Source organism: Otolemur garnettii, unplaced genomic scaffold (genome assembly GCF_000181295.1).
Source record: "Otolemur garnettii isolate 467f Iridium unplaced genomic scaffold, OtoGar3 scaffold00126, whole genome shotgun sequence".
Lineage (NCBI taxonomy): Eukaryota > Metazoa > Chordata > Mammalia > Primates > Galagidae > Otolemur > Otolemur garnettii.
The window spans coordinates 4,817,978-4,843,260 of NW_003852521.1; the positions used below are offsets into that span (position 1 = coordinate 4,817,978).

Below are 25,283 nucleotides of genomic sequence, written 5' to 3' on the forward strand. Positions count from 1 at the left end.
TAACCATGGGAACAGGTGGCTCAGTTAAAATATAGGGAAAAAAAATCACTGATCTTAAGGCAAGTAATCAAAGAAGTGAATGGTCAAGATGCTGGATGGGTCACACAGTTGGATGCTGATGTCACCAAGGATGATGACAGAGGAAGGCTGCCAAGAACAAGTCTTCAATAGATGTAGTTGGTAGATTATGCCCAGACAAAAGCCAGCCCTCTTTTTTGGTAGCTGGAAATAATAGATTTTCCAGTGAAGATGTTGTAGAGTAAAGCATGTGTCCTCCTTTGAGCAAGGTGGAAATCAGTACATTAGCCTTTAATTGAAACTGAATTATAAGTGAGATCTGTTTATTTTCATATATATATATATATATATATATGAAACCCATAAAGTATAAGAGAGATCTTGTCCTTTCCAAAAAATACTTCAAGTCCTTGGATTTATCCCTAGACTTGAGGCTTCCAACCATTAGTCAAGTAGACGGACTCTAGAACAAGACTGTCCGAGTTCAAATCCTAACTTTGTCCAGTTTCTAACTTCTTGATCTTGGACAATTTCCTCTACTTCTTTGGTCCTTTCTCCTCTTGTGTAGTATAGAAGTAATAATAGCATTTAATCTACAGGGTTGTTACCAGGATTAAGTTATTTTATGCATGTAGTATGCAGAACCCAGGACAACGTGCCCAAAGCAATTACTATTATTGTTCTAAACGGAGTATCCCCCTCCCCCCGCAAGACACTGCAAAAAAGGACTAGAAAAGCAAAGTGTTAACTCTTATCCTAAATTACTCAGAACTTGAGAAGACCATAGGCTTAATTTTTTTTTTAGCTACTCAGGATATAAGAATAAATTTTTAGGGCTGTGCCTGTGGCTCAGTGAGTAGGGCGCTGGCCTCATATACCGAGGGTGGCAGGTTCGAACCCAGCCCCTACCAAACTGCAACAACAACAAAAATAGCTGAGCGTTGTGGCAAGCGCCTGTAGTCCCAGCTACTCAGGAGGCTGAGGCAAGAGAATCGCCTAAGCCCAAGAGCTGGAGGTTGCTGTGAGCTGTGATGCCATAACACTCTACTAAGGGCAACAAAGTAAGACTCTATCTCTAAAAAAAAAAAAATAAAAAAATAAATTTTTAACACTTTTTTTTTTTTACTTTTGGAAAATAAGAATTTTAGAATGGGGTTGGACGCAGCGGAGAGGTGCCTCACCTCCAAAAAACATAGAACTCGATTGGCCTTCTATGGTTAAAACAAAGCAGAGATATGCAAAGCACCTTATAAAGACACACTATCTCTCTAGCCAAGACAGGACTGAAGTGAATTGAATAGGTTAATTAATATATAAAGAAATTAGATGATAATCACAAGAGAGGCTAATCCACAATGGAAGCTGAGGGGCATGGGGAGAGGGGGTGCCCAGAAGGTGATTGATCTCAAATGCCAATGCCATTTCCATTTGATAACTTTGTTTCTCATTTAAAAGAATAAAGATCAAAAATTTTACCCTTAAAGCCTGCAAGCCTGAGGCCACTAAGTTCTCTCCTGAAAACCTGTCTTTCCCCAGAATCCTTGTCCAGTCACAAGATGTGTCTGAGAGTGGTCAAGAGAGCAGGTCATGAAGGTTGCCACTGTGACCACCTAGCGAGGTAAGTCAGGATGACCCAAAGGCCCCAATGAGAAAATAATTTTGCTCTCAAAGTTGGAGTTCTTGGAGGACCAATGTTCAAAATGACTCAAAAAACAAAAACAAAAAAAGATGATAATTTGCCAAATGTTCTCTTAAAATCAACTTTCAAAAGCAAATGTGGTTCCTAAATTAAGCAAAAATGTCAGCTTCTTCTGGATCTTTAAAATGCCCTTATTATTTTGGAAAATCTTATGACTTCGAGTGGGGGGGTGGGAGGGGAAGTGTGGGATTTTCCTGACCCCATTTTAGGCATGTGTTCAATTTCTTTTAAAATGGTGCCAATTTTCTTTCAAACAACAACAGATAATCTTGTTTTTAAAAGTTGAGTAAAGACTGTTTTTCATATGTACTGCTCTGGATTCTCCGTGTTGATTCGAACTTCCAGCAGAGGTTTCAGAAAATAAATTCAAAATCATTTCGGTAATATTTCTGATTCAAACAAGGCTAGATTTTATCACAATTGAGGTTCAGCCAACCTTATGCATATATTGATATATAAAGTGATTCTCATCGACCCCTCTCAGAAACTTCATCATAATAAATTAGTCTAATTTTTGGAAAGAGATTTTATCCTCTGCTGAGTCACAGATTTAACCAACAAATAAAATACCCTATTTATAAACTTGCATTACTAGTCATAAATTTATTTGGTCTATAAAACTTCCTTTTATAAAAGAGAAAAAGAAGCAAGCAAGATACAGGAAGCTGAGCAATCAGCTAATCATTTTTAGAAAAATGAACATCTCAGCTTTCCCAGGGACAGATGGCTCTCGAGATAGTTTTAAAAGTTCTATCACTAGAAACTGAACACTGATTTGAGTGTCAACTGTCTTTATTTTACTTGGTAAATCAATCTACCCGATACAGAGCACTGATTAGAATGCACAATGAATGGGCTAAAAAGAGCGCGAAGGGATTTAACTCTGTCCTCAAGAACTTTTAGATTCATGAGGAACGATGAGATTTGTAAAAGAGAGAAAACAAAAACACAGTATCAAAAAAGTTAGTCACAGACCAATATTGCCAAGATTCTAAGTTTATAGCTAGAGTTATAAAAGGATCTGGTGATGGTTTGGAAAGGACTTCGCAGGGGAGGCAAATCTTATGAGAACTCTAAAACATAAAATGAGAAAATGTAAGGATTCTTCTAACTCCTGGCACGCTGTGCTTGGGGGCAGCCATCTTGTAACTAACACACATGTAAGCAAAGCTCTCTGACCCCTTCTCACACACACTCACAAAAACACACAGGTAAATGCAGCCTGACCTTCCTAAAAGCCAAATGTACATCTCAGGCCCAGGCTTATGTTTTCCAGTTGTCATATCTCCGTCACATGTATGGCAGAGACTGGTTTGCTTACACCAAACCTGAGTGGATGGGACCTTGACATCTGGCCTTGGTGTGTGGCAAAACTGAAGTGTGCCACTTCAGGGTTGACCCATAAAAACGCCCTATGTGCTTCTGTGTGCTCTCTCTTCCCCTGTGTTCTGGTTGGATCTTGATTCCAGATGGTCCTTTGAAACCACAGATTGAACGTGGCAAAGCCACCATCAACGAGGTCCCCCAGCCCCGACTTCCCACACTCACCCCTGCCAAATGGATATCATCAGAGTACATTTTATTCTGTTAAACCACTGAGCTTTGGTTAGTTATCTGTTATGGATGTGAGCATAAACTTAACTATATAATGTCTCATTTCTTTAAAACACAAAAGCAAAAAAGAATCCATGTGATACTGCTGAATTGTGAATCCATTTTCATTTTTAAAGGTAAAAAATAAAACATACAAATAGTGAGTAAAACTACATGTGTAAATGTAGATACAGTTAGAAAAATGCATGAGGGGAAAAATTTTTTTTAAGACTGCAGGAGTGCAATGGCGTGATCATAGCTCACTGCAACCTTTAACTCCTGGGCTCAAGTGATCCTCCTGCCTCAGCCTCTCAAGTAACTGGGGCTACAAGTGCACCAATGCTTGACTCCTTTTTTTAAATTTCTTTCCTTCCTTCTTTTTTTTTTTTTAGCAATAGCGTCTAGGTAAAGGACAACTCCTGGCCTCAAGCAATCCTTCTGCCTCCTGAGTCACTGGGATAACAGGCATGAGCTGCCGCACCCAGCTGAAAATTCTTTTTCCTATCAGGTCAGACCTGAAATACACAGAGCTGTTCCCTTCACCCTAGAGGGGAACCAGGATATCTTCTGTCTGTCGAGAGAGGGAAACACTTTATCCATAGAGTAAGAAGTTCTCGAGTGTGCTGGGTCCTTCTCCTGGCTTTTTTACCTTGTGTAACACTTCAATGAAATTTTACAGGGAAGCAATTATATGAAACAGAGCATCCGAGGTCTCTGGGCACTGTCTGGTTGAAATGGAAATTGAGAGTGTGGCTCTAGCCCCAAACTGTCCCTGGTGCCCTTGGAAACACCTTAACAAAATCCCAGGGCCTCTTAGGAACACAGTTTGAAACGATGATTTATATTAATTCAATCACAAGACATTAAGTGCATTCATAACAAACATCCACAGTTTCCCTTATAACTTAACAACGGTCCTATCATGTAACAGTTTATTTGTACTTTGGGAAATTATTTAGCTTTCAACCTTTATAAACTCTTAGGTAATAAATTCTACTTTCCTTTAAAATATTTTTTATGGCAAGCGGCTAGGGCGCCAGCCACATACACCAGAGCTGCAGGGTATGAATCTAACCCGGGCCTGCCAAACAACGACAACTGCAACCAAAAAGTAGCCAGGCATTGTGGCAGGTGCCTGTAGTCCCAGCTACCTGGGAGGCTGAGGCAAAAGAATAGCTTAAGCCCAAGAGTTGGAGGTTGCTGTGAGCTGTGATGCCATAGCGCTCTACCCAGGGCAACAGCTTGAGGCTCTGTCTCAAAATAAATGAATGAATGAATGAATGAATTATTTTTTACATTCTTCTTCATTCCATTTTTCTCTACTGTCAACCGAAGTCGGGCCCATATTACATGTTGCTTTGCCTCAGTTTCTCCCCAGCCCCTCCATCCACCCTGCGTGCATTCTCGAGTCTGCTATCCTTCATCAGATATGAACTCAGAAACTTCCCACAGCTTTCCATAGCTGGCACCCGTCACAACAGTTCTCCAGCCTTTCTCCTTGTAAAGCCAATGCAGCTTTTTTCAATGGGAGACTTTTTTCTGGAGCCAAGATCAATTTGGAGATTCACTTGTTGACCTAGTTATCGGCGGGGGCTGGGAGGGGGGCACCAGATTTCCTACTCACATGCCTCTCTGTGACCCCACTGTACACGCCACTCTAACCCCCTCAAGTTCCTCTACACAGCCCCAAGTGCCCCCCAAAGCATAAATTGAAAACCAGTGGCCAGTAGGATAAAGTCAAAGTTTTTAGAGTTAAATTTTGGATCGCTAAGAGATATTACTATTTCTCCTTAAATAGTAATCTCTGGAGCCATAGAAAGAGCAGAGGACTTGGAAGTCATCAGGTTCAAGCCCCAACCTGGCCATTTACTTACTAGCTGTGTGGACCCTGTTGAACCTCTGTGGCCCCATAGGTAAGTTAGAGTAATAACACCTATGTCCAGGTGCTCTCATGGTATCACATAGTGTGTGTCTTTGCTAAATGTATAATAGAGTTCTGTGTTTATGGGAAGCGAGATAGATGGTGGCAGAAATTATAGGTTGGGACCTCTCGACCTTGTTCAAATTCAGGTTCTGCCATTTACTGCATCGGCAAATTCCTTACTCTCTCAGAGTCTGTTATCACATGTGTATGATGGCATGAATACAGCATTGCATCTAAACATGAAAACCATCAGTGGAAGAAGAGGGATATCTCTTCCCATAGCATTTTTTAAGAGCCTTAAAATCTTTTTTTTTGAGACAGAGCCTCAAGCTATCGCCCTGGGTAGAGTGCTGTGGCATCACAGCTCACAGCAACCTCCAACTCCTGGGCTCAAGCGAGTCTCCTGCCTCAGCCTCCCAAGTAGCTGAGACCACAGGCACTTGCCACAATGCCCGGCTATTTTTGGGGTTGCAGCTGTCATTGTGGTTTTGGTGGGCCGGGGATGGATTCGAACCCGCCACCTTAGGTGTTGTGGCTGGCGCCTTAGCCACGTGAGCCATGGGCGCTGAGCCAGAGCCTTAAAATCTTTTCTGGAAGCCTTCAGTGGCCCTGCCTCACCCACCCCTGAAGCAGTCATTGGAAAGGGGGGTGATACCAACATAGGGAAGGATGCTCGAATAAAATGGCAGCAGTGCCAGCAAGAAAGAAGGAAAAATGACTTTCGTATAGTCATTCAATTCCTACCCTTGGAGTTCTGTTGCTAAGTCACGCCCCTCAACATTATAGACTATTCCTCTACTCCATGAAGAATTACTCTACATAGCATCAAGAGTCTACAACGTGGAATATTTTCAGTGAATTCATTTACTTGAAAATAAGTTCCAACCTCTGCTTCTTCCTTACTAATACATTTAGTTGTATCTTCATGATTTGTCTTATAGGAACCATTTACAATTTTTTTAAACATTAAGGGTAGTGTGCGAAAGCATGTTTTCACATATAATAGGTACCTCCCTCCTGCTCCTTGTGGGGCTGGCAGTTATCACCTCACCGATGGCAACCAAGATGGAACTTTAGCCAATATTTCAGTATTAAACAGATTAGCAGAGAGAAAAGTGGAGTTTTCCATGAAGAAAATAAAGGACAAAAAAAAAAAAATAAGAAAGAAAAGAAAAGAAAGGACATAAAGTAAGAAGGAGATAGAATTCTCTACCAAGATAAAATGCCAATTTTTGTGCAATAAAAGTAAATAGGATTGCCCTATCTTGGTGCATGGCAGAAAACCACAGATCCTACAGTTTTAGACAGAGCTAAAAGTGAAGTAAAGTAACTGTTTATATATAAGGACATTAAGTAGCCAAATGAAAGAACACCTACTTAGTCTGTAACCTAGCTTTTTAAAAATTTTATTATTGTTGTTGTTATTACCTTTTTGGACATAGGGCCTCACTCTGTTGCCTAGGCTGGAGTGCAGTGGCCTCATCACAGCTTACAGCAACCACAAACTCCTGAACTCAAGCAATCCTCCTGCCTCCGCCTCCCCGTAGCTGGGACTACAGGCAGGCATACCACCACACCTGGGCTACCCTACCTTTAAGTGACATAGTTAGTGATAGAGCCGAGACTATAATCCTTGCCCAAGTTATCAACTTTCTGAACCCATCTCTGTAATGGAAGGTAGTTGGTGGGTCCTCTCCAAGGTCACAATTATTAGGGTTTCAGGGATTCAAATCATATTCCATTTGAGAACTAATAAGAAAGGAAGTATAAATATAGAATGAAAGCATATTTTTACAGATTACTGTCAAATTGTACCTCATTTAATTTTAAACCATTATTAGTAATGCTATAAAAAATCAGGTAGGATCCTCATGAGTATAATGGAGAAAAAAAATAATTTAAAAGAAAACAAATCAGGCAGGAATTAGATTAATAGATATGAATAGAATTCTGGATTTCACCAAGAGAATAAAACAGCAACTTCTATATCATCCCTTCCTTTGGTCAGAAGAGTCAGCAAGTTCATCCTTGTCAAATCACTTCCATCTGCTCACAAATACAATTTCCCCTCAAAATAACTACCCATTGGCTTCCAACTGCTTGGTGGCCTGAAATAAGAAGAGCAGCCTTTTCATTACAGATCTGCTGATGTTCAGCTCTCTACACTGAAGCTCTTAGAGAACTTTCTTCTCACTGTGATCTCTAGCCTGTTATAAATCCATGAATTCCTATGTGCGCAAAGGTCCTAAATGTAATGACACAGAAAAACAACCTGAACCCTTACCCCAATTGTAGATCGTTATTATAAAATGTAAGGGGGGGGGTGCAGTGGCTCACACCCATAATCCCAGCACTTTGGTAGGCTAAGATGGGGAGATTGCTTGAGGCCAGGAGTTTGAGACTAACCTGGACAACATAGTGAGATCCCATCTTTACAAAAAAATTTAAAATTAGTCAGGCATTGGATAATTAGCCAGTACATGTCTGTAATCCCAGCTACTCAGAAAGATGAGTTTCATGTTTAGATGGAATGCTGTATTCATGCCATCATACATGTGATAACAGACTCTGAGAGAGTAAGAAATTTGCCAATGCAGTAAATGGCAGAACCTCTCATCAGAAAGATGAGTAGCTGGGATTACAAGAGGATGGCTTGAGCCCAGGAGTTAGAGGCTGCAGTGAGCTATGATCATGCCACTGCACTCCAGCCTGGGCAACAGAGCCAGACCCTGTCCAAAACAAAACAAAACATTAAAGTAGTACTTAGCTGTATTTTTCTTCTTTTACTGAGAATTCAACATATTAATAAGTCATAATATGACTTATCAACCATATCATGGCTCTAGTTTCCACTGAGTGTATATACTAATTTTTTTTAATTTATTATTTATGTGTTTTAATATACCAATATAACAAAATACTCTACGTGAGGCTGGGCGAGGTAGCTCACGCCTGTAATCCTAGCACTCTGGGAGGCTGAGACAGGGGGATTGCTGGAGGTCAGGAGTTCCAGACTAGCCTGAGCAAGAGCAAGACCCGGTCTCTAAAAAAAACTACCCAGGTGTTGTGGCGGAAGCCCATAGTCCCAGGTACTTGGGGGGCTGAGACAAGAGGATAACTTGAGCCCAGGAGTTTGAGGTTGCTGTGAGCAGTGACACTACAACACTCTACCGAGGACAATATAGTGAGACACTATCTTAAAAAAAAAAAAAACAAAGAAAAGCAAACTCTACATGGCTACAAAGTATTCTAAAGGCATGGTAACTTTAAATATAAAGCCATAACTTGACTTTTGGAGGCCAGCAGACAGGAGTTTAAATGCTGGCTCTGTTGCCTGGCTTTGTGCCAGTTACTTGAAATCTGAGATTGGGTGTCTTTAAATGCATAATGGAATAAAAACATTTGCCGTCAGGATTTTTATGAGGATATCATGCCACATTGTAAGTAAAGCATTTAATACAGTGCCTGGAATATAGTGCTTCGTAGATGGTACCTATGTTGGTTATAATCACCCATACGCACCTGATTGTCACAGATTGCCGATCATAAAACTTGAAAAGGCATGTGAAAGAAATTTTCATAAATCTCACATCTGGCTCTGATATTTTAAGCCGTTCTTTCAAATTTCTCATTTTTAGGACCATTAAGGTATTTTAAAATAACAGTTCTACATCTGAAAAACATTCCAAACACTTCTTCAGCTTTTTCAGTTTTAAAAAGCCTCCCAAGAATAAGGTTAAGGATGATTCAATCCATGTACACATGTGAAATCTTTCATTTCTTTTGAAAATCTTTTGAAGGCACCAACCTGGACAAGAAAGGATTAGCAGTAAGTGAGATTTGAGATGGGAAGAAAAATAATGTGTCTCCTCTTTGCCTCATAAAGGAAAAAAAAAAAACTAGTCATAACTTTCACCAACAGAAGAAAGAGAATTGGGGAAAAAGGAGAAGAAATAGGAGCAAATGTGCTTAACTGTTTTCGTGCCAGGGACTTCTCTAAATAAAGTGTTTAAATGCTTTAGATAAACGGTACACAGGGGAAATTACATCAAACAGTTGTCAAAACGTGAAGTTGATAAATTTGTAATAAGGGAACATATGTGATTATTTAGCACATTAAATAAGATCTAACAATTTGTCTAACTACCGTAATTGTGATGTAGTGATGACCTAAAGACAACTGAAACAAGATGTAATATAAAAACATCTGTGATTTCTACCAGTGACAAGGTACAGTTATCCCTAACACTGCTGAGGTTCAGGGCCACTATTCAAACTTGAAGGAAATACCAAATTTTAATTATAGGGTGAGGAAAATAAAGACGAAGTTTCTTCACCCAGTTTATAGGCCACCTGGATTCTACCCAAAAACCCCTCGGACACCTGCTTTAGGAACTCCTGCATTTGCCAGGTGCTGCGGCTCACGCCTGTCAACCCAGCACTCTGGGAGGCCACGCTAGGTGGATTGCCTGAGCTCAGGAGTTGGAGACCAGCCTGAGCAAGAGGGAGACCCTGTCTCTAAAAATATCCAGGCATGGTGGCGGGTGCCTGTAATCCCCGAAATGGTGAGGCAAGAGATCACTTGAGTCCAAGAGTTTGAGGTTGCTGTGAGCTATGACACTATGGCACTCTACCAAAGGAGACAAAGTGAGACTCTGTCTCAAAGAAAAAAAAAAAGAAAGAAAGAAAGAAAGAAAAGAAAAAAATTCCCACATTAGAAACACACCAAGCCCAATCTGTATCATCTTAAATGTAAGATAGAATTGGAGTATCAGTTCCTTGAAATCTTTCGATCATGATTAAAATTAATGTGTTATGTTATAATTAATAAACTGAGGGACTCATTCCTTTAGTTTCTTGTGTGTAATATTCAAGCAAAAGTTAACTGCAGGGAAAACAATTATTTTAATTTTATTACTACGTTTTTGTAGTGTAACTTTCCTCTTGTTAACAAAACTCTAATTTTTTTGACCTTTCCTGAATTTTACATTTTTTTCAAATACACCTATTTTAATGATATACTTCTATGATAAACCACTGCAATATTTTGTTAAGAATTATATGCATACACGGTGGCACCTGTGGCTCAGTGGGTAGGGCACCAGCCCCATATACCGAGGGTGGCTGGTTCGAACCCAGCCCCGGCCAAACTGCAATAAAAAATAGCCGGGCGTTGTGGTGGGCACCTATAGTCCCAGCTACTTGGGAGGCTGAGGCAAGAGAATCGCCTAAGCCCAGGAGTTGGAAGTTGCTATGAGCTGTGATGCCATGGTACTTTACCAAAGGCAGTAAAGTAAGACTCTGTCTCTAAAAAAAAAAAAAAAGAAAGAAAAGAATTATATGTATACATAAAAACCCAACAAATGAACAAGAACACACATATAATCTAATTGTCACTGACCTTATTGTGTTCTACCATGACAGACACCAGAATCCTTGCTCCCACGTAATGATTTTAAAATTGAAACCACAAGAATGTGTGCAGTCAACAATGAAAATTATAGTACTTTGCCTATTTTTCTTGCTGACATCTCTGTACTAAATAGTACAGAAGAAAAATCCAGCCACTCTATTATGCTAACAGATCTCCTCCTTATGCCTAAACTTGGTATTGAACTCAAGCAGGATTGAAGTCATCAGCATGGTACATTTTACGGATTAAAGAAAAAAAGGAGAGAGAAAATTCCCTTCTCATGGTAAGCAATTGCTCAATATTAATATTGAAAGTTTGGGGCTATAAATCTAATGCAAATGCTATTCTAGGTGGATAGAATAACAGGGTGGTTCCTAATAATTAGCAGCATCTGAAAACTTGAAATTTTTTTTTTTTAGACAGAGTCTCACTATGTGGCCCTGGGTAGAATGCTATGATGTCACAGCTCACAGCATCCTCAAACTCTTGGGCTCAAGAGATTCTCTTGCCTCAGCCTCTCAAGTAGCTGGGACCACAGGTGCCAGCTGCAACGCCTGGCTATTTTTTAGTTGCAGTTGTCATTGCTGTTTAGCTGGCCTGGGTTGGGCTCGAACCCATCAGCTTCAGTGTATGTGGCCAGCACCCCACTCACCGAGCTATGGGCCTTGACCCTGAAAACTTGAACATTTTAATGGATATTTATTAGTGTCTGACAATATCCATTTCAGCTTTTTTTATAGTAGCAAAAATTGGGAACAACCTAAATAGCAAAAGAAAATATGATCTACTCATATGATGAAATAAATATAACTATTTAAAATCTTTGAAGAATTTTTAACAAATTAGAAATTATATCATAACTCTGAAGGACTAAAGCTGAATCCAAAGATGTTGTCTACTGAAAAACCCCCAATTATATACAATATATATTCTTTTTTTTCTTTGGAGACAGAGCCTCAAGCTGTCCCCCTGGGTAGAGTGTTTTAGCATCACAGCTCACAGCAACCTCCAAGTCTTGGGCTCAAGCGAGTCTCCTGCCTCGGCCTCCCAAGTAGCTGGGACTACAGGCACCCACCACAATGCCCGGCTATTTTTTGGTTGCAGCTGTCATTGTTGTTTGGCGGGCTCAGGCTGGATTCGAACCCGCCACCTTAGGTGTATGTGGCTGGCGCCTTAGCCACTTGAGCCACAGGCACTGAGCCACAATATATATTCTTTTATTCATCAACAAGTAGTAACTCATCTCCTAATTTATACCACATTTTTCAAATGCTGGAATTCATCATCTGTCACCCATTCCTCGAACACTTGCTCTGTGATCAATAGTGTGCAGGGCAAATAGACAGAAAATTCAGAGGGTGGCTGCTCTAAGTAGGAATTGACACATTAGAAGTGTGATGAACTGATTTTTCCCTTTTATTTCCTAAAAAATCTGAAAATAGGCTCGGCGCCTGTGGCTCAAGTGGCTAAGGCGCCAGCCACATACACCTAAGGTGGCGGGTTCAAATCCAGCCTGGGCCCACCAAACGATGACAGCTACAACCAAAAAATAGCTGGGCATTGTGGTGGGCATCTGTAGTCCCAGCTACTTGGGAGGTGGAGGCAAGAGAATCACTTGAGCCCAGGAGTGGGGGGTTGCTGTGAGCTGTGATGCCACAGCACTCTACCCAGGGTAAGACAGCTGGAGGCTCTGTCTCAAAAAAAAAAAAAAATCTGAAAATTAAGTGGGGTGATATTAAATAAACAGAAAGAGACAAATGTGACACACACAAAAGAAAAGCAGAAAGGAAGGAGAACGGAACAGAGGTCTCTGGCCGATGGCTCCGAGTATGCTGCCCCATGCCCCATAAGCAACAGTATTTCCCTGTTTCTAAAGGAAGGGGAAAGGTCGGTTTGATGGAATATTCAGGTGGCCACTAGGGGATGCCAGAACACTAATATTGTCCGGCAAGTTTCCAGTTTCCCGAGGGTCATCTGGGTTTGGGATTGAATGCAGTCCAAGTTGACCAGAAATAAACTCCTCTTTTTCCAGTAAACTTGTAAGAATGTGACTCAGGTCACACAGTTAATAGGAGACTGGTGCTATGGTCTGAACGTGTCCCTCCAAAATTCAGGTCTTAAAATTTAATGGCCCGTGTGATGATACTAAGCAGCAGGGCTTCCGAGAGGTGATTAACTCATGAGGGCTCCTTCCTCATCAATGGGATGAGGGTCTTATAAGAGGTGTCACAGAGTTGGCTCCATGGAAGGACCCAGCACGGCTCCTCTCCAGAAGATGCAGCAACAGGGAACCACCTTGGAAGCACAGGCCAGACCCTCACCAGAAAACAAACCTAGTGATGCCTTATCTTGAAGTCCAAACCTCCAAAGTCTGAGAAATAAATTTCTTTTGTTTTTAAACGACCCAGTCTCCAGTTTGCAATAGCAGCACAAACAGACTAAGACAGACAGGAATCAGAAATCAAGTATTTCGAGTCTCAGGCCACTGTCGAGTCCCAGGTCACACTGAATATCGCTACCCAAGGAAAAAAATCCCTTTCAGCAGGAACTCATTAGTAAACTTAAAAAATAATTACAAAGGGCAGCGCCTATGTCTCAGTGAGTAGCGCACCAGCCCCATATACCAAGGGTGGAGGGTTCAAAACCAGCCCCTGCCAAACTGCAACAACAACAACAAAAAAAATAGTGGGGCATTGTGGTGGGCACCGATAGTCCCAGCTACTCAGGAGGCTGACGCAGGAGAATTGCCTAAGCCCAAGAGCCGAAGGTTGCTGTGAGCTGTGACACCATGGCACTCTACCGAGGGTGACAAAATAAGACTGTCTCTAAAAAATAAAATTACAAAAGCATAATGGCAAGAAAACCAACCAACCAACCAACCAATCAAAAATCAGGAGTGGAAAAATAATTCCGAACCTAAAAAAATCTTAAAACTGCCCAGGGGATTCTAGTGTGTAACCACAGAAAGCCCTTGTAGGAGCAAAGCCTTTGTGAGCCAGGGCCTTTTTCTCTCCCAAGATCAGGGCAAGGACTCTTTTCTTTTTCATTAATTTTTTATTGGGACCAAATACATATAAAACCAAAGGAGGTGATGGCTCTGTGTTCTTGCTGATTTCCTGGGGTTTTTCCCCTCTGGTTTATTCATGTTCTATAATCTCAGGGTATTGCTTACTGCCTAGCCTCAGTATCTGAGGTTACATTAGCACTACCTCTAGGTAACAACATACATGTGTAGAAGCCTTCAGCATCTTCCCCACTCCTAACCTAGCAGTACACAGGCAAGAGTGGAGAGGAAGAGAGGGAAAAGAAACGCTTTGTGGCAGGATGTATTTTGGAATACGGCTTAGTGGAGGTTTGGACAGAGAGAACTGTGTTAGAAAAATGGGTGGGTCAGAAGGAAAAAAATCATTTTATCATAAGGACATTTGCTCTAGATTGTTTATCACAGATTTACAATTGCCAAACTGTGGAAACAACCTAAATGCCCACGAACCCAGAACTGATGTGGTCTAACAAGCTGTGGTATATGTATACCATGGAATACTATTTAGCCAATAAAAAGGATGGAGGCTTTACAACTTTTGTATTGACCTGGATAGAGCTGGAACACATTCTTTTTAATAAAGTATCATAAGAATAGATCACAAGCAAAAATCTAATGTACTGGATACTAATACGAAGCCAGTAGACCATCTATTACATTTCCATGTAAGAGAAAAACTCAAATCAATTCAGGGTGGAGGGGGAGGGAATGGGGGAGCTGGGAGAAGGGAGGAGGGGATGGGTGTATTCCCACTCACTGAGTACAATGTTAGCCTGCATGGCCACCTCCTGGAGGCGGGACACAATTATAAGAGGGACTTTACCGAACAAATGCAAACCTGATTCTTTGTACCCTCAAATTAACCTGAAACAATAATAAAAAATAAAATAGAAGTAAAATGGTTAAAATGGAGAACCAAAAAGAAGGAAATAAAGAAAAAACTGGGTGGGAAAGGAATTTTAATAAGTACAATCCTGAATTATGCTTTCCGCCCACCCTGGGGTTTTCTTAAAATGCAAGCAAAGCTTTGAACTGTGTTGCGGTTGCTTTTTGTGTTTGGTGTGTATTTGTTTTACAGAAACATAACCTTGATATTGAAACAGTGTTGAATTCTGGCTCAATAAAGGTTCAAAAACATTGTTCCATTTTATCAAACCCAAAACATTGGTCCATCACCGCCTCCTTCCTCTGCCGCTCCCGGAGGCGCCTGTGTGCCCATTGGGTGCAGACCTGGTACCTCTTTTTTTTTTTTTTTGAGACAGAGCCTCAAGCTGTCCCCCTGGGTAGAGTGCTGTGGCATCACAGCTCACAGCAACCTCCAACTCCTGGGCTCAAAAGAGTCTCCTGCCTCAGCCTCCCGAGTAGCTGGGACCACAGGTGCCCGCCACAACACCCGGCTATTTTTTGGTTGCAGCCATCATTGTTGTTTGGCGGGCCCGGGCTGGATTCGAACCCGCCACCTTGGGTGTACTTAGCCACTTGAGCCACAGGCACCGAGCCCTGGTACCTCTTTTGTGAAGCAGCAGCCAGAGACTCCGGCCCTCTCGGTGGCAGATGAAAAGCCTAAGGAAGGAGTCAAGACGGAGAACAACGATCACACTGATTTGAAGGTGGCGGGACAGGACTGTTCTGTGGTGCAGTTTAAGATGAAGAGGAAACACCACTTAGTAAACTAACGGAAGCCTCCTGGGAACCACAGGGTCGTCAATGGCGCAGATCAGATTCCGCCAATTTGAATGACGGGCAGCCAGTCATCAAACAGACACGCCTTCCCCGTTGGAAATGGAGGGTGAAGATACAGTCCATGTGTCCCAACAGCAGACAGGAGGCGTGTGCTAAAGAGGGAGCCTGCTACTTTACTCTGGACTTCGGTTCCTACAGACCAGGATTACATTCTCAGAAAGCTGCAATTTGGGGGTGCCTGTGGCTCAAAGGAGTAGAGCGTTGACCCCATATACTGGAGGTGATGGGTTCAAACCCGGCCCCGGCCAAAAACTGCAAAAAAAAAAAGAAGAAAAGAAAACCACAGTTTGGTTCCACCCCTCCTGGCTACTACGGTACAGTTTTCTCTGTTCTTTCATTTCCCCTTCCCTATTCCTTTACTATACATTGTAACCGGTGTATGTGCACAAGCATATTGCATTTTTTAAAACTAAATGGCCAGTGATATGTTTTGATTGGCATTAGGTGGAGAGGAGTTGGGGAAAAATATAGGTTCTGTGAAAATACCCCCTTTCTCTATCCGTGGCTGCTCATCTGCTCTTATCTTTATATTGCAGTAAGTTATGTTGCTCTCACTGTTTTCACAAAACAATATGAAAAACCTCGCATACCTTGTTCTTGATGCCTCAAGCTATCCCCCTGGGTAGAGTGCCTTGTTCAGTTGGGGGATTTTAATGTTTTGTTGCAGTTTGGCCGGGGCCGGGTTTGAACCCGCCACCCTCAGTGTATGGGGCTGGTGCCCTACTCACTGAGCCACAGGTGCTGCCCCCTTAAGAGGATTTTAAGAAACAGTTAAACCAGTGTTTTACAGCAAAAGAAAATAAAAAAGAGGACTTCTCTAAATTCAAAACATTTGTGCTACACACAACATCATCAAGAAAGCCAGAAGATAATCCAAAGACTGGGAGAAAATATTTACAAATCATGTATCTGATAAGGCACTTGTTTCTAAGGCCAGGTGCGGTGGCTCATGTGTGTAATCCCAGCACCCTGGGAAGCCAAGGTGGGTGGATGGCCTAAGCTCACGAGTTTGAGACCAGCTTGAGCCAACAGCAAGACCCTGTCTCTAAACACAACTGGGCATTGTGGTAGGTGCCTATAGTCCCAGCTACTCGGGAGGCTGAGGCAAGAGAATTGCTTGAGCCCAAGGGTGTGAGGATGCTGTGAGCTATGATGCCAGAGCACTCTACCGGGGGTGACAAAGTGAGACTCTGTCTCAAAAAAAAAAAAAAAAAAAGATACTTACATCTAGAACATATTTTTTAAATCTTACAACTAATAAAAAGATAATCTAATGTTAAAATGGGCAAAGGAATTTAAGACGTTGCTTCAAAGAAGACATTCAAATGGTCAATAAGCACGTGAGAAACTCAAGATCATTCATTATTGCCTAGGGAAATGCCAGATGCAACCAGGAGATCCCACTCCACACCCACAGCTCAGCTGTAACAAAAGACACGCACAGTAACAAGAATGCTGACAAAGCTGGGGAGAAATCGGAGCCCTCCTGCACTGCTGGGAAGAATATAAAATTTGGAAACTCGTGTGGCAGTTGTTCAGAACATGAAACATAAGTTACCACGTGATCTAACACTTTCCCTCCTAGATATATGCCCCAGAGAACTGAAAACACACATACACACACACACACACACACACACACACCTGTACAGGAATGTTCCAAGCAGCATTATTATAGTCAAAAGGTGGAAACAACCCAAATGTCCACCAGCTGATGAATAAATAAATGAAATGTAGGATATCTATACAATGGAATATTATGTAGCCATAAAAGGGGATGAAAGTACTGACACAACTGATAAAACTTCAGAAGCAGCCAGTCACAAAGGACCACATTCTAGGATTCTCTGTATATATGATGCCCAGAACATTTAAATGCAGAGACAGAAGGACAATCAGCAGTTGCCAAGGGCTAAGGAGCGGGCAATGACCAATAACTACTAATGGGCAGTACAGGTTTCTTTTCTTTTTTTGAGACAGAGCCTCAAGCTGTCGCCCTGGGTAGAGTGCTGTGGCTCACAGCAACCTTCAACTCCTTGACTTAAGCCATTCTCTTGTCTCAGCCTCCCAAGTAGCTAGGACTACAGGCACCTGCCACAATGCCCCGCTATTTTTTGGTTGCAGCCGTCATTATTGTTTGGTGGGCCCAGGCTGGATTTGAACCTGACAGCTCAGGTGTATGTGGCTGGTGCCTTAGCCGCTTGAGCCACAGGCGCTGAGCCTGGTACAGGTTTCTTTTAGAGATGTCAAGAATGTTTATAGTTAGACTGTGATGATGCCTACACAACTCTGTGAAAATACTAAAATACCGTTCACATTAAATGGGTAAATTGCATGTGAATTATATCTCAATGAAGCTGTTAAAAAAACATCAACTGGTGGCTCAGTGCCTGTAGCTCAGCGGCTAGGGCACTGGCCACATATACCGGGGCTGGCAGGTTTGAACCTAGCCCAGGCCTGGCAAACAACTACCAAAAAAAAAAAAAAAAAAAACCAGCCAGGCTTGTGGTAGGTGCCTGTAGTCTCAGCTACTTGGGAGGCTAAGGCAAGAGAATTGTTTAAGCCCAAGAGTTTGGTTGCTCTGAGCTGTGATGCCACAGCAGGCAATTACCAAGGACGACTCTGCTTCGAAAAACAAAAAAGATCAACTGGTGAAAACACAGGAAGGCCCTTCCCCTTGCTAAGCATTTTTTAAAATGAGTTCTGCCTTGAGCTGCCCTCTTCCCCAGGGCCACCTTTCTTTCTTGCCAGGGTGGGAGAAGACATGAAACTACTTCTGATACATCATAATGTCATAGCAATGAAAGCAAATCCCACGGGGGAAGTAGGAAAAAACCTCAGTGCTCTGGAGAATGCAATCCCCACACAGGCGTTCACACTGTGGCCATGAAGACAAGCCGGACATAACAACTGTGTCTGAATTATGTAAAATGCCTACAAACAATTCTAAAATGGAAGCATTTTAGCAACTTAATGTTTAAACAGAAACTCATATACAGAAAGTAAATTCAAAATGTGCAGCTTTATGTAAACATTTTACAGAAAAATTCTTAAGCATTTAGCAAGAACATGGACTACAGCCTCACTTCTAAGTGACATTATTTAACAGCTGCTTTTGGCAATGTGTTTAACTTTTCTCCCTTAGAAAATAAAAGCAAAGAGATTTTCAGTAATGCATTTTATTGCTCCAGTGCAAGAAAACATTTCCAGGTTTATTTCTAAGTTCAGTTTCAAAACAAACCGACCTGAAATTTTTAACCATTAATATTCATAGTAATGACCAATAAAATGTATTAAGAATAAAAAAATAAAGTCATTCATTATGGATAGTAATGAACCCAAGTTCAATGTGTAAGAACTTTTTTACCTAAAACATTTTTCTAAATGCACACTAAAAATCTGTTCATTTAAAACACTTCGGTGATAAAATAATTTCAGTTTATTAAAGACAGCACAAATCGACTGTAAAAGGTATTACATTTCTTCAAATACTATTTGTTTCACTCTCTTCAATTTCATGTTTCCTAACATCCATGCCACAGGTCAATCAAAATACAATTGCATACAAATAAAACAAGTTATTGAAATGAAATAAAATTCAAGAACAAAAGTTAGAATTAACTTGGGAGGTAAGTTTTACTTTCACGTGTTCAAACATCACAGTTGTAAGAAATGCCTGTCTTTACAAAGCATCATTAAAATGTGCAATTTTACAGAGCCATTGTTCCAAGAGTTCAAAATCAAGTTACATAAAAGCCCATGCTTCCTAGAATATTAAATATCATGCATTATATACTATTTAAGAAAAAGATAGGGTTAAAGAAACTTTAAAAGAACTCATATTTTGCTTTCTATCATTAAAGCCATCTGAAAATATGCATTTAATTTGAAACAAGTTACTAATATTCCAACATAAACATAAATATCTGTAACTAGCTTAGAATCATCCATCCCCAAATCAAAATAGTGGAGCAAACTGAGTGCTTGTAAATGAGCAGTGAGAAGCAAGGCCTCCCGGAGCAGGCAAGTGACTGAACTTGCACGCTGCTTTTCTGGGGATGAAAACACGCTCAGCAGACCTTTCTACACAGCTGAGAACTCCTGAACGCAGTTAAAGTGGGCCATCATACTGAAATATTCCGTATTTCCCAGTGGTCAGCCAGGTGGGGTCAGAGGCCATGAGCTGTTCTGCTTGCCCAGGCTGGAGACCAACCTGAAGCTCAGCTTTTAATGTCCGTATGCTACAGAGGGGTGCAGGATGGAAGCCGTTCAGAGCTTCATGAAATGGAATAGAAAATCCCCATTTTCTGTCACCTGTCAACTTTCTATAATTCAGATCGCCTTTGAATAAAATTAAATGTGCCTTCTGCAGTTCAGCATATAAGTCAGGAGCAACCTGAGACATGACACAGTATTCATGAGGCAGAGTCCAAAATATATGATCATGGTAAACCCATCTACCCATTTTAACATCGTTCTCCCAGTCAACCCCACACTTGGACATCCACTTATGATTGCTACATTTTACTTGGTCTATTAACCAATTAAAATCACGTACAGTAGTATCAGAAACAAACCATGGAATGCTTTTTCCATAAAAATGGATCTCATTAGCCAGTTTAGAGGACAACAAGAAGTCGGCTAGTATAAAATCTGTGACAAGTTCAAACCCCGAGTTATCTAGAACAATAGCTACTCTAATAGATGTTTTTTCACTTTTCTTGCAATTGCTAAGCAAGGACCAAAGATGTTCCATGTCATTCACTAAAATGAAAGGTTTTAGGTCTTGCAAAGAATTTAGCACATTAGTCTTCTGAGAACTAGCTTCCCCTGCTGACAGAGACAGATCACACTTATTTCCCCACAGCGAAATCTGAAAAAGAAAAAATAAAAAACATTCACCCTTCTTCTGAATAACCAACAAAAACTCCACTATATGTATGTATGGAAGAGGGTGGTGCTCAAAATAGTCATAAATCTCTATAACACCTTCTCTAATAACGCATCTGTTTACATGATGCTGTATTAATAAGGTTCAACGGTGAAATTTTTAACATCAGTACATAACGGACATAGACAAACTGGTTTCAGTGATTTTAGCACCCTCGTTGTCTACTCAGAGTAAACGTTTCTGCATCCTGCAGACATTAGATCTGCACCAGATGTTGTGAAGAGAAGCTCAGAGTTTACTTTATAATCCAGAGTCAAGAGAAAAGTGAAATCATTCTTTTTTTCCTCCCAGGCCACCCAAACTGCCTACTTTCTTTTACTAATTGTACAACCTTATGACATAGCAACCTCTTTGGGATTAGTTTTCCCCTTTGTAAATTTTAAAAATTGGACAAGGAAGTCTAAAGACCCAACTCTGGGCCTAGACATAGTAGCTTATGTCTGTAATCTCAGCGCTTCTCTTACAATGTTATTCTGTTGCTCACTGTGGCTCCCTTACTGGGGAGCAGAGTGGCAGCAGCAAGTCGTTGGCCAAATTAGATGGCAGAAAGTAGATGGAAGGGCCTTCTTCTTCGTAACTGATGATACTAATGGGGCAAAGAGCACATTCAAAGATTTTTCCCTGAAAGAATGGGCTAGCTAGAAGCAAAAGCTGGCATTAAATTCCAAGCTAAGCATAAAGGATAGTTGAGAGGAAAAAAACAAAAACAAAAAAGCCACGTATATTAGTCATGACAATTTTTCTTCAAAACTCATAACATGCCTCACTCGTGATCACTCAGCTAACTCTACATGCCCTCAAAGTCTCATCAGGGCTTTGTCAACCCTGCAAACCTGTGAGCAAATCCCTGGGAAATGCTGCAGGGTGAAACTGACCACCCAAGGGTCATCACCAACTGCTGCTAACAGCAGGCTCTGTGTTCCAGGCTCTGAGTTCAGCACTTCACAAGCATAAATCCAGTTTAATTCTTATATCAAATTATGAGGTGTATACCCATCCTCATTTAATAGATGAAGAAATGAAGCCCAGAGAAATCAAGTACCATGTCTCAGGTCCAAGCACAAGTTAGTGAGGGCCAGCGAGGAAACTGAATGAGCTGGGCTGACCAAACCACCAGGAAGCACTGCCCACATACAGCACAGTCTATGAGGGCACAGAACTTCTTTTTTTTTTTTTTTTTTTGAGAGACAGAGCCTCAAGCTGTCCCCCTGGGCAGAGTGCCGTGGCATTACAGCTCACAGCAACCTCCAACTCCTGGGCTCAAGCGAGTCTCATGCCTCCGCCTCCCACATAGCTGGGACCACAGGTGCCCGCCACAACACCCGGCTAGTTTTTTGGTTGCAGCCGTCGTTGTTTGGCGGGTCCAGGCTGGGGATTCGAACCCGCCACCTTAGGTGTACGTGGCTGGCGCCCTAGCCGGTTGAGCTATAGGCGCTGAGCCGAGGGCACAGAACTTCTGTGCCACTAAGATCATTTCCAGTTGTCATAGAAGAGACTGCAAAATCCACCTTTGGAAACTAAATGGATTTTCATCTCTTAACTCTATTTAGATAAAAAATTATCAATTTAATTTAAATAACAATATATACATGCTTTTTGTTACAGGTATGCCAGTTTATTTTGTTTAAATAAACAAGTATACCTGGGAAATAAATTACTACATTTACCTGCAGAAGTTTAAAAAATTCATTTTTCAGCTGGTTTTCATCTAGATCTTCAATAGTTCTCACCAGCTCTTGCAGGTAAGTACATAAAGCAATGACAGATTCCTGTGACTCGAAGAAACTTTGGGTTTTTGATTCTTTAAATACATCAAAGTCATCAATTGGTGGACTAAAGTAGGAGAAACACATGAGTCAAATATTTGTATGCTTGTATTTTTTTTTTTTACTTTAAATAATTGCAGTTCTTTAAAGAAAAGAGGTAGTAAGTACCATATGGTCTAAAGAATTCATGGTGAAAGACACAAAATATAACATAATAATAAAGTTATCCAAAAATAAATCCCCCTAACTCATATTGTAATTGTCAAAAGTTCCTAAATGAACTATTTTTTCTGGAAGTATTAAATTATTATAGGAACTATGTCCATAATTATCTACCCAGCAAGGAGTCAAGGGCAAAAGAAGAAAAAGAGACAAAATTTCAAGATAATTGCTTTAGTTCAACATCATTTTTTAAGCATTTTGTGGTAAGCTTCCAAAACCAAATCCAGAACATAGGAATACAATGAAGTAATCACTAATGGACTCAAACAAGTGTTCTGGAAACATAATGAGTACTAGGGATAAATCAGACTTAACACTATTACTAAAATAACAAATTTTGATTATTTATATATAGGTATTTGGGGAGCAACTTTCACTCCCAGGCTGACTTTTACCAAAGGTAAAATGTGCCATGACTACATCTTTAAGCTGTCCACTGACAGATTCAGTAATGTTAATACTGGCATAAGAAAATCATAATTAATACCAATATAGGCTCGGTGCCTGTGGCTCAAGTGGCTAAGGTGCCAGCCACATACACCTAAGGTGGCGGGTTCGAATCCAGCCCGGGCCCCCGCCAAACAAGGATGGCTGCAACCAAAAAATAGCCAGGTGTTGTGGCAGGTGCCTGTGGTCCCACCTACTTGGGAGGCTGAGGCAAGAGACTCACTTGAGCCCAGGAGTTGGAGGTTGCTGTGAGCTGTGATGCCACAGCACTCTACCCAGGGGGACAGCTTGAGGCTCTGTCTCAAAAAAAAAAAAAATACTAATATAATATCCTTCACAAAACTGAATATTAAAAAGGCATTCAGATTACTGGATCTTCTCAATTAGCTACTTTTTCCAGGGGACTTCCAAGTTAGGATAAAAACAGTAAGAATGATGTAATACAATTTAAAAAAACCTACCTGTATTTATGCATCCAAATGACGGCTGCCCCTTTCCCGTCAGCCAGTCACCTTAGGACACTGCACCCTTATTCCAAGGATGCTGCCACTGCTCAAAGCACTTTTGGAATTCCTCTTTCGGAACTGTCTTCAGAGCCTGTGGCACATGATTACACAGCCTGTCAATGAGCGCGTATCTTCATCCTTTGAAGTCAATTTACTTTTGGAAATAGCCAAAAGTTACTCGGAGTGATTTCAGTAGAATGAGGTGGGTCTCAAACTGAATAAAAACAATGTGCCAAAAATGAGGAATAACTAAAAACCAGTAAGATTAATTTTCTTTTTGGAGGCATGTACACTGGCTCTGAAAGAAGTTCCAAGGAATTCAAAGACGTTTTTAACAATGGCAGCATTGCTGAAATCAGTCTCTCAAGGTGACTTAAAAGAATAAAAATCATTTGGATGCGTAGGGTCAGCAAACAGTGGCTCAGAGATCCAACCCAGCCCACCACCTGGACTGTACTACCCTCATGCTAACAGTGGTTTTTACATTTCTGAATGGCTGAAAACAAAGCAAAAGAAAAGCAGTATTTTGTGACACGTGAAATTCAAATTCAGTGTCCCAGGGGAAGCCTTATTAGAAGGCAGCCACGCTTGTTCACACATCTGTCTCTGGCTGCTTTCTCACTACCAGGACAGAGGGGAGCAGCTGCAACAGACACTCCAGGACCCCCAAAGTCTATGATATTTACCACTTAGCCCTTTACAAAAAAGGTTTGCCAACCCATACCCAGTGTTTTACTAACAAAGCATTCATGAGTTTAAAGTCACACCTCACCTTAAAAATTAGCCTTATTTCTTACGTTTAAGAGTAAACTTATATAACTACAGATAATTACTCAATTTAAAATGTTTGCTATTTTAGGATCTACTAAAGCTGTATATGTACATGCACTCTGACCCAGTGATTCCCTCATAGGATACACTCAACAGAAATACACACATATGTTCAGCAAAATGTTTAGAACAGCATCCTTCATAATAACCCCAAACAGGAAACTACTAAAACACCCGTCACGACAGAATAAGTAAATAGACTGCAGTATGTTCACATAATGCAGTACTCTGCGGCAACAAGGACGAGTCATCTAGAACGGTGGGATGCAACAAGGATGAACTGCATCACTGGAAGGCTGAGTGCGAGAAGCTGGACACACCGGATCATTTCATTTCAATAAAGTTTAAACGCTAAACACGTCAGGGGCCGTCCTCAACGGCAGTGACTGGAAGGGGACTCATGGGGGACTGCTGGGGTACTAGGAAGCGTCTGCCTCTTGATCTGAGCACTGGGTGCATAAGTATTCCTTTGATCATCTAAGGCAGCGGTTCTCAACCTGTGGGTCGTGACCCCCTTGTAACAATGAAAATACATCATGGCATCAGGAAGGTTGAGAACCACTGAAAGCCACGTTTGTTTTTCTCTCTATATACTGTACTTTAATACAAAGTCTTAAAATGTCTGTGTTCTCTGAACTTTCATCTTTCAATATCTGAAGTAGATTTACTTAATATGTTTAAATCTCCCATAAGGATACAACTTGGAATGCCGATTTAGCCTGGCAGACTACAGCCAAGTCAGCATGAACGACACTAAAGCTAATGTGTGCCTTATGATCCTACCAAAGAGGACCCTTATTTGGTCCCTCTGGAGGTGCCACTGACGCAGGGCAGGAATCCTCCCTCAAAGAACCAGACAAAGTAGACATTTAAAACTACTTTTGTGCTAGTTCTGATGGGAGACAGTGCTTTATCACACCAATCTAAAAGCTGAGTCTAGGCCGGGCACAGTTGCTCATGCCTATCTTAGCACTCTGGGAGGCCGAGGAGAGTAGGTTGCTTGAGCTCACGACTTCGAGACCCCGTCTCTACTAAAAATAGAAAAAAACGGCTCAGCGCCTATAGCTCAACCGGCTAAGGCGCCAGCCACATACACCTAAGGTGGCGGGTTCAAATCCCCAGCCCGG

The 25,283-nt window shown here is 41.2% G+C and overlaps 1 protein-coding gene and 1 pseudogene across 2 annotated transcripts in view; one reads left to right on the forward strand and one right to left on the reverse strand.

Annotated features, from left to right (window-relative positions):
* Positions 1 to 1,574: 1,574 nt before the first annotated feature.
* On the forward strand, positions 1,575 to 15,529 carry LOC105887799 (annotated as a pseudogene).
* Positions 15,530 to 18,798: 3,269 nt separating this feature from the next.
* Positions 18,799 to 25,283, reverse strand: part of ARMT1 (acidic residue methyltransferase 1) — a 25,970-nt gene continuing 19,485 nt past the window's right edge. For both annotated transcript variants that reach the window (XM_023517941.1, XM_012810106.2), the window contains exons 4-5: positions 22,052 to 22,217; positions 18,799 to 20,306 (exon numbers count right to left, since the gene is read on the reverse strand). In XM_023517941.1, the coding sequence (XP_023373709.1) occupies positions 19,545 to 20,306; positions 22,052 to 22,217 (928 nt within the window). In that variant the 3' untranslated portion in view covers positions 18,799 to 19,544. The remainder of the gene's footprint in view (positions 20,307 to 22,051; positions 22,218 to 25,283) is intronic.